At 45.0% G+C, this 10,181-nt stretch overlaps 1 protein-coding gene across 1 annotated transcript; it reads left to right on the top strand.

Annotated features, from left to right (window-relative positions):
• Nucleotides 1–33: 33 nt before the first annotated feature.
• TPMT (thiopurine S-methyltransferase) lies at nt 34–8,754 on the top strand (the record flags this gene model as incomplete). The annotated part of the gene is made up of 8 exons (XM_079533337.1): nt 34–152; nt 829–921; nt 1,696–1,828; nt 2,251–2,303; nt 6,047–6,121; nt 6,812–6,897; nt 7,842–7,890; nt 8,620–8,754. 8 exons carry the CDS (start codon nt 34–36, stop codon nt 8,744–8,746), a joined length of 735 nt encoding a protein of 244 aa, XP_079389463.1. The 3' UTR covers nt 8,747–8,754.
• Nucleotides 8,755–10,181: the final 1,427 nt, after the last annotated feature.

Raw genomic sequence — 10,181 nt, 5'->3', positions numbered from 1 at the left:
AACGGCCGCGGCGAGGGGCTCGTCGGAGGGGAGATGGAGGAGCCGGGGGGCTGCGGGAGCGAGGCGCAGCGGGAGCGGGTGCTGTCCGTAGAGGAATGGCTGCGGAAGTGGAGCGCGGGTGCCACCGCCTTCCATAAGGAGCACGGGCATCCGTAGGTCGCTTCGCTCTTCGGCCCGGGCGGAGGGCTGGGGGCGGGGTGAGCGGCTCTCGGTAATAAGTGCGGAGCTTAGGCAGGAAAAAAGATCGGTACAAACACGGCCTGAAACTGAAATCGTTGTTGTCACCTACATTTGTTTGAAAACGGCAGAGAACGCCCAATTCGCGCTGCGTTTAGAGCCTTTACTCCTTAAATCGTGTTCTAAACGATGAGCTTTAGACGATTTGACCGAAGCCCCGCGCCTGCTGAAGCGACAACTCCGCGCTGCTGCTGGGTGTGAGGGGTGGGACTGGACCTGACTGCGGGGCCTGGGGCAGCGACTGTGCTGGGGGATGGGGCCAGGGTGCAAACCCAGCCATCATCCAGCGGGAATTGCCTGAAAGGCGTTTCTAGAGGAGTGGTACAGCAGTTTAACCACACTCTGAGTGTCCCAATGAGAGATGGGATCATTACCATGGGCTTTGTTACCTAAAGAGACAAGCAGAAAAGTGTCCCTTGCTAGCAGAAACTGAAGTTATTTTCTAAGAAAATGGAAGGTGAATTCATTTATTTGTATTTTGAATTGTATTTTTGACTATGAATATGCAAGAGTTTGGGCACTGCCTGGCATGCTGCACAGCACTCTGTGCCAGCACCCACAACCCCTCCTAATGCCTCTGTTCCCCTGCAGGCTCCTACAGAAGCACCTGGACCTTCTGGTGGATGGCAGAAGTGGGCTGAGGATATTTTTCCCTCTTTGTGGTAAAGCAGTCGACATGAAGTGGTACGGAATGGCAGGGATCGTGACTGGAAAGCCCTTACTGGTGTGGGGAGGGAGAAGGGAAATTCCCAGGCCTGTAGTGGCTGGTGGAAACACGCTGCTGAAGGCAGGCTGAGGGGAGGAAACAGTGCAGTTCATTTGCTGGGAATTTAAGTGATTTGGGCTAAATATATATATTTTTTTTTAACGCTTTTAAAATTTTACATTCACTTTCTTTTTTTGGGGGGGGAGGGAGGGTTATAACAAATAATATGGGCTGCAGAAGTTCATGTGGTTGCAGATGGGAAGGAACACAAACCAACCCCCCCAGCTGAACCACTTCCCCATGGAATCCCAACAGCCCATGTTACCACAGTCTGTGACAATGACTGCTTGCTTGGCAGCATGCAGGCTCTGCCCCATCAGCCAAACTGCTGGGCCACAGGACAGCCTGGCTGCCTTGGCTCCTGCAACAAAACATCTTTGTGCAAACAGCCATAGGTTCTCTGTTTCACCATCCTCGCTTTCACCAGGTTCATAGGAATAAAGGAATAACCAATTGGATCCAAAAAAGCCTTCAAGCCCTCAGCAGCCATATGTTGAGTGGTGCTAATTTAAACTCAGATTGCATGGGGGTAGTGTTCAATAAAATGTGAGAGCTCCAGAAAGTCAAGGTGAGTTGCACCAATCCATCCTGAAGCCGGAGCCTGGGCAGCATTTCTCTATCAACACATGGTGTAGAGGAGATGTTGGTGCACTGAGCTGCTCACACAACCTCAGGACTTCTGCTGTGCACAGGCTGGCAGACATGGGACACAGCATCGTCGGCGTGGATGTCAGCGAGCAAGCGCTGAAGGAGTTCTTTGCAGATCAGGGTCTCCCTTATCGTGAAGAGCCAGTCCCAGGGATCTCAGGAGCCAAAAAGTTGCAGGTATGTCTGCTGCAGTGCCAGACAGTCTGCTGTGTTCAGCCATGTACTGCAGGCACAACGGAGCAAACAAGTCCTTCTGCTTTGTGCCTCTGCCTTACCAGTAGTCATTCACTTCTCCTTTTGAGGTTTGGAAGGGAGCACTGGACTGAACAGTTCTTCTTTTCAGCGTGTTACTTTAGGCTTTTTGAATGACTCTAAAAGGCCTGAACATAAAGTTGACAAAGTAGCATATTTTAAAATTGAACAGTTGCGTGCCTCAACATGCCAGAACCTCTATGGAAAGGATCAGGAGAGGCGCCTCAGTTAAAACAAATAAATACAAAAGTATAAAAGGTTTCTCGTGGGTTTCCTTCATTACACCTAAGTGTATATTTAAAGATGTAGTTTCTGATTAGTATTTTTTCCCTTGCTTTTTATTTTAGAGTACCTCTGGAAACATTTGTCTGTACTGCTGCAGCATTTATGATTTGTCCAGGTAGGAATGCACAGTGTTTTCTACAATTTTTTATAACCAAACATGGCCCAAAATTGCTGGAGTTCAGGGGAGTTTGAGCTTCTGGACAACGCTCTCAGACATAAGATTTGTATTTTGGATGGTGCTTCATGAAGCTGGGAGTTAAGTTTGATGATCCTTGCAGGTCCCTTCCAACTCAGGATATTCTGTGACTCTATGATTAATACTGTCCAATCATGTTATTTGGACCAGCCTGTTGAGCCAGAACCTCTAAAGAAACCTCTTTTTTAAACTTGTGTGAGAAATGTGAATGGCCACTATCTAACAAAAATTAACTGTCACGTTGACCATTAGGTAAAGATGCCAACCAAATACCTTCACATGGACTTGTTCTAAGCTGTCCTCTAAAAGTCATACAAAACCACACTGGCTTTTACAGTAAAAACAAATTATGTTCATTCTCACTGATGGATTTTACAAAGCGAAATCCTGACTTGATCTCTGAGTAGCTTAGCAAAAGTGAAAAGAATATTAGAGATATTGCCTTGAATAGTTTTTTTCTTTTAATTACTAAATATATTTTTCCCCAAAACTATGCAATTCACATATTTGTGGGTAAGCTGTACCACTGATTATGTGCCCCATGCTTTATTAAACACACTTTTAAAAATGGACTTAAAGTATTTTGCATCACTCCCAGTTTATGACACTACGTAATATATTGTCCAACAATGACTCTCCAAGTGCCTTTACAAACATGGCTCAACTTACTCTAAATTACTCTTACTGCTATAATATCCTTATTTATCATTTCTTCCTTATTAGTTAAAAGTCACAATGGAAAATGCAGAATACTTCAGCACCACCCACACTACTGAATCCTGAAAAATATTGTGGCCCTTTGTTCTCTGCATCCTCTGGAGTCGCTTCTCAGATCTGGTGCTGGCTTTGCACCTGCACAGGTGTCAGTGGGTGGGGGATTTTGCAGAGCACAGAGCTGTGCAGGGACTCTCTCAACCTCTAGCACAGGAGGCTCCTTGAGGCCTTGGGCAGTAGTGTGTCTTGCTTGTTGATTTGTCCCCAGAAGCCTCCTGGTGGTGCTCACCACAGATGTAAGTCTGTCCTGGAATGTCCTCTGGTCTGCACCAGTACTTGGGATAGCTGGAGACTGCAGGCTGTGCAAGGAGATCAAGGCTTAACCTTTACAATGGATTGTTGCTAAGACTTTTGCTGTTACAGCTGACTTCATTTGCTTTGAATGTTGTGTATATAACCAGTCTTGCAAAAGTGAATGCCTTGGAACAGATGGGCTGTATACAAAAGCGACTTTGTAGATACTGCCTGGTTTCCTCCCTGCCTTCCCCCCTGTGATGGAGCTACTTGCTGTGCTGGTTCCTACATACCCTTCTAACCATGAGCTGACAGGTTACCCAGGGACTGCTTGAGTTCCTCATCTGCAGTTTTTGAAAAATCCAGCTCCAAAATTGGTAGCAAGTAGCATGGTGAGACCCATACCTTCCGTCACAATGCAGTGGAATAATACTGCGAGATTAACCAAAAATAGGTAACTAGTGAAATTTTGAGTTCATGTCTGTTGGGCCCAGTACACAGGTTTGTCACCCACAAAATAAATTGGCAGGTACACATCCTGGACATGGGACTCTGTGCTGAGTGCTGCTGTGGTGAGAGTACAGACCTCGTTCCCTACAGCAGTCAGCAGGCAACTGGGACTGCAAATGCACATGCAGCTCTAGTTTCTATGTACAATCACCCAGTAATTATGGAAATTGAACTTATTTCTCTCTTGCTGAGGCTGGCCTGCTAACAAACCCTTTTGATCTCTATGCCTAACAAGCATTAGAGGAAATCTCAGGTGTGCTGGTGACCTTTGTCAGAATGAAGCATTTCAAAGCCTCCTGATAGTTAAAGAGTAACAGCAATTACTGCTTTTGGTGGGAATTCTGGGAAGTGTGGTGAACAGTTACGTTGCACAACGGTCATGTGTCCTAATGCAGTTACGGCTGCCAAGCTTTAAATAAATAAACAAAAACTGCTTCAATTGAATCTACTAAACTTCTGCAGAGAGAGCAATTCACAACGTTATTGCCTAGATGAAGCAGGATTTCTGTGGTATGTGAATTCCTGTATTAGATGTTGATTTTTATTGATTTTTATAAATTGTAGTAGTAAATAGACTGCCATCTCTCGCGCTGCATATTGTATAAAGTTGTAGCAGGAGGCAACGTAAGGCTGAAAGTTGGGCACTGAGATGTGTTCCTAATGTTCATTAGGATGAAAGTCAGCTGTGTGCCTTTTCCTCCTTTTCCTCGTGGCTTTGTTCTCCTCAGAAGAGAGCTGAGTGCACAGAGAGGCAGGAAGCACCCAGATGGCTCAGCAGCCCAGAGACCAAATGCAAGGAAAGGTCACAGCATGAGGCTGCCTGCAGCCTGCCGTGGCTGTAGTCCCCAGTGAAATGGTGGGGAGCAAAGTACTTGAAATGTCTGCGTGGAATCACTGCTGCCATTACAGTTAGACCAGATTCAAGCTGGAAAGAAAAATCAGGAGCAAAAAAACAGCAGTGCTTCCTGAGGTCACAGAGCAGGCTTGTCTGTGCAGAGAACAGCCTCCCAGCCTCAGAGGGTTGAGTTTGTCACCTGCCCTCCTCATCCCCACTTTATACTTAACTGTCTCTTTAAAACTCTCCTTTCTTATAGAAGACTGATTATTTAAATTAGAGGCTTAGTCTTGGCAAGCTTTGAAAGAAGTTGAGAATTTACAGTGTTATCATGTCTCATCGCAGTAGAGCAGGAAGTACAGGAGCTTCTAGGTTAGGTGCCAGAAACTCGGCAGTGCTGTTGCAATGAAATGAGCAGCAGGGCAGGGAGAAGTGAAGAAAAATGATGCAATGGGACTCAGGCACTCTCCCAGTGCACAAAATGGTATTGCCAAGTTTTATTTATTTTTTTTCTTTTTAAGTAAATGTATTTCAGACTTCTAAAATAATGCAGTTTATTATTACAATACTCTTTAATTTCCAGTTTTAATAACTACCAGAAACAAGGCTCTTTATACCCCTAAACATCTACTTTAACACAGTATTAACAAATGCATTTTCCAATAGTCGTGGCTACGTGCAGGCTTTGGGTAGTCCTTGAAGCCATCTGCCAGCACATTCAGGGGCAAATAATGTCTGTGGCAGCATTAGACTGAGGCAAGCATCAGCTTACCTTAGCTTTTCTAAAATTAAACAAGTTGCAAACTGCAGCTCCCTGTCCTGGGCACGTAGCTGGGAACTGAGGTGTTAAAAATGCCTGAGTGTGCCATATTCAACAGCCCTAGTGCAGGGAGGTGCCTTCTCTAACTTGTGTTGGAAATCATACGTGGGCTTTAGAAGTTGGCCATAAACTGTCAGCATCCCAAATATACATCAGTGTTGCCTCAAGGATTATACTGGAGTGCGAATGCCAAAAACCCAGACTCAAATCCCCAAAGTATTTAAACTAACCTCCTCCTCCTGCTTGTCTCTGCACCCCCTAGAGAAAAGGAGATGCTGAGCAATTCCAGCACCTCATGCTGTCGTAGCAGGACAGTGTATGGGAGGGTTTCTGAAGAGCCTGTTAGTGTTGTTTGGAAAATGCTGGACCGTATCTGCAAACCAGGTCTGCACAGATAGCTGGAGACTGTTTGTGACTACACAGAAGTATCTGAATAATGATAACGTAACCCTATTGCTGCATTTAAACTTTTTCCTCTTCTTTCTATAGTGCAATTGTTGGCAAGTTCGATGGGGTTTGGGACAGAGGAGCTCTGGTGGCTGTGAATCCATGCGACAGGCAACGGTTAGTGAATTTGCTTGGCTGTTACTTTTCCCTGATGTATCCAGTGACACTTTTGTTCCCTCCTGCCACCCGGGGATGAATTCTCTCTCACTCAACAAAGTCACCTAAACATGTTTTTCTCTATGGCGAGCTGCAGCTACAGAGCTCTGCCCTCTCTGTTTGTGAGCTTCCTTCAGGAAGCCGCCCTGCCTCTTGGTGGGAAAATATGTGGTTTGCTGCAACCCAGCAGAAGCAGAGCTGCACGTCTTATCTGAATTTTATTATTTCCTTTTCACCCCACCTGCTTCTCTTGCCTCTCTTTGTTCGTTTTCTCCTTGCTTCCCTTTATTTTTTTCCATTCTTGCCCATAGCCAACCCGAATTCAGTTTGAGGCTACCCGGCACGTTTCAAAAGATTGGTCCTGCATTCTAAACCATGGCAGATGAATGCTGTGTTTTGTCTGTTAGTTTTGAGATGAATGTGGGAAAAGAGGGAAATGATTGTTTATAGAGAGTGCACAGAAACCTTTACTTGGGATGTTTCATGAGCTGCATGAATTCCATGCTCATGTATTTCTACTTGGTTGCTGTGCAGGTCAGTTCAACTTGTCTCTGCACAGGAACACGTTACCTTATTTGGTGGATTGTTTGAATGCTATGCTTCAATGTTTGTGCTGTTCCAAAATAATGAAGTATGACTATCTCCTTTTAGCTATGTCACCTTGATGAGCTCCCTAATGGAGAAAAACTCTTCTTATCTCCTCGTTACAGTTTTATATGATCCAACCAAATACAACGGTGAGAATTTCGCGCTGCTCATGTTTTGATTTTGCATGTATGGTAATACAAATTGTGGATAGATGTGGTAGATACCTTAGTATTGCTTTTTTATCAACAGTGCTTTGTTAGCTGATTGTGTCAGTATGGTTCTTTTAGGTGTCAAGGAAGCTTGACCCTTTCCCTCTGGCACTCAGATGTGCCAAGGACAAGTGAAAGAAAAGCAAGATATATTAACAGTGAAATGAAACTGGAAGAGTGAATGCTTAGAATAACATCATACCCCCTGTCTGGCCTAGGGACCTCACAGCACTTCTAAGAACACTGATCACCTTAGACCCGTGGTTTATTTGCCCAATACTTGCAGCCCAGCATGCTGCACATCTTGTGCCTTTCCCCTTACTGCTACCATGGTCAGAATATGCCTGGAGGAGGTGAAACTGTAACCCATGAAGTATTTTTCCCTTTTATAACTTTTATTATGTGCTACTATGTCTAGGTTTTCATTATGTTCAATATTTTCATTATGTTAGCTACTGCCTCTCAAAAGAAAGAGATATCTTGCTTTTGAGCTCTTGGGCATAATTATCCTTCAAAGAATAGGTCTTGTTATCATTAGTCACAGTAGTTTCATACACTGCTCTCCCTCTCACATTATTCAGCTTTTAGCTTGAACTATGCCATTACAACAGACAGGGACTGTTGTAAATTCACACGCTGCACTGAGTGGACACAGTGGTTGTATCCATGGCATGTTTGTGACTTTCCAACTCCTGACAACATGGCTGCCCTGACTGCAGCCTGGAGGTAACAGCAGCAGCACCTGAGGCTACCTGAGGTTCCACCATGGTGTTTTCTGGATCCCACAGGTGGGGCTGCACACAGAGGGCTGTGGGTGCTGTACTACAGATATTTGTCTCCTTCCCATGTCTCCTCACTGATTAGCTTCACCATTTTCTTTCCAGGACCACCGTTTTATGTTCCTGAATCTGAAGTTAAAAGCTTGTTTGGTAAGTAGTATTTCAGCACTGTGTGCTTCTACCTCTGCAGCAAGTGAGGGAATCATCTGCTTGCTTCTTAGATAAGAGATTGAGTCACAGAACAGTAATAAGGGAAATAAACGCCATGCTGTCACAAGGCTTTTGCTGTCAATGCAGCTTCTCAGCTCTTGAAAAGACATGAGGAAAACCCGAGAGGCAGACACTGTCTCTTTCCTTGCCTGGCATCCGTTCACCCTCTCAGGATTCGGATTGCACATAGTGGCCCTGTAGCTTCAGTCCTGTTTGACCATTTCACCTGTCTCTGCACCTCATCACCACCTGCCCTGGCTTTTTTATATAAGGCCTTTGGATATTGGTTTCTGCTGCACTTTTGTAAACAAAGAAGAGAAGTAAAACGTCATGCTACAGAAATGCTAAACGTACAACTCCATTGCATTTGAAAGATAATGTTAGAATTGTGGCAGGTATTTAGTTTCAAACGTTCTTCCTGATATCCTTTGATATTTGTACTTCTTTTAAATGTACATCTTTCTGAGACCTCTGAAGTGTCTGTGTACAGTGAGTCATTGTCATGGACAGTTGGGTTCCAGTGCAAAAGAGACAGGTAAGTTTCCCCCAGTTGATTTGTGTAACACCAATAGGGACCAGGAGATCTGTGCATAAAATCTTGTTTTCTGATGCCTTACTTTCTTCAGTGACTTCCCATTCTTTGATTAGTTGTTCTTTCTTCCTTTTCAGGCAGCCAGTGTGAAATTAAGTGTCTTCAGAAAGTCAGTGACTTCTCAGAGAGACACAAGCAGTGGGGACTAGATTATTTTCTGGAAGCAGTGTATCTAATAAAGTTTGTAGCTTCATTAAAATCAGTTTAAATAACACACCTCCTGTGCATGGGAACTGTTGCGTCACGGCCTGAAGCACTGATTGATCACCTGAGGCAAGGACTGGGTCTGCCATGGAGCACAGCTGAAGGCAATTTAGGTGTGTGATCAGAACGGGTGGAGCCTGGCTGCAACTCTCCCAGACCCCATGTAAGGGCTGACTGCCACCAGGAAGGGTCTCTTTCTGGAAATCTCTCCTTCTGGAGTTTTCTACTGTGAGCCTGGGACGTGGGTGAGCATTTCATTTTTGATTGTCTCTTTCCACTGTGATAATCTTTCTAACTATAAACCTTTTGAATACCATCCTGACTACACCACTCTTCTAACTGTACGTTTGTTATTTGCACACTCCTGCCTTTCTTTTATGCTTGTCTCATGTTTTAAATGCTTTGGGGCACTCTTAAAGCAGGTTTCAACATACAAAAAATGTCTGTGGAACATCTTTGGATGATTTTGCTTTCAGAGTCAGCTCTGACTTCACAGCTGACTTCTGCCTTCAGCTGTGCACAGCTTTCCTTAAAGTCCATGTATAAATAAGTGGTTTTAAAGTGTGCCTTTTCCTTCTATTTATCAGCTCATGTAGTCAGAAATTAAAGGAAAAATAACTAAGGTCTCTTCTCTGTGGCTGCCAGCAGCTGCTGCCTGGGCAGAACTCTGGAGATCTGTCCAAGGGAAGCTTGTGAGCACAGAGTCATGGCAGCTCAGGTTCAAATGCTGCTTTTTGTGGTGCCAAACAAGGGCAGCTGGGGAAGACAAGTGGGCAGCTGGTACAGTCTGCTGTTCTCCACCTCTGTTAACAGTTACACTTGTATGATTACAATGCGGTGTACTGACAGTAATACTAGCACAAGAGGAAAAGCCATGTGAATTTTTGAAGTTGTAGACCAAGAGTTGTGAGTCTCTAGGACTGATGACTGTATGTTCTGATGATTTCATAGAACCATTAAGGTTGGAAAAGACCACAAAGATCATCTAGTCCAACCACCAGCCAAATGTTCGTGCCCTCTAAACCGCACCCCTCAGTGCCACATCTGCCCTGTTCCTGGATACCACCAGGGATGGTGACTCCACCACCCGCCTGGGCAGCCTGTTCCAGAGCCTCACTGCTGTTCTGAGAAGAAAGCCTTTTTCCTAACACTCAACCTGAACCTCCTCTGGCACAGCTTGAGGCCATTTCCTTTCGTCCTATCCCTAGTTACCCAGAAGAAGAGACCCACCTCTGCCTCGCGATAACCTCCTTTCTGGTAGCTGTAGAGAGCAATGAGGTATCTGCTGAGCTTCCACTTCTCCAATCTAGAGAATCTCAGCTCCCTCAGCTGCTTCCCTTAAGATTTGTGCTCCAGACCCCTCACACTTCATTGCCCTTCTCTGGGTGTGCTCTAGGGCCTCAGTGTCTTTCTTGTAGCGAGGGGCACAACAGCGAGCA

Source organism: Tetrao urogallus (assembly GCF_951394365.1).
Source record: "Tetrao urogallus genome assembly, chromosome: 3".
NCBI classification, from domain to species: domain Eukaryota; kingdom Metazoa; phylum Chordata; class Aves; order Galliformes; family Phasianidae; genus Tetrao; species Tetrao urogallus.
Note: the sequence above shows the minus strand (reverse complement) of the source record. Positions and strands in the feature narration are given on the sequence as shown.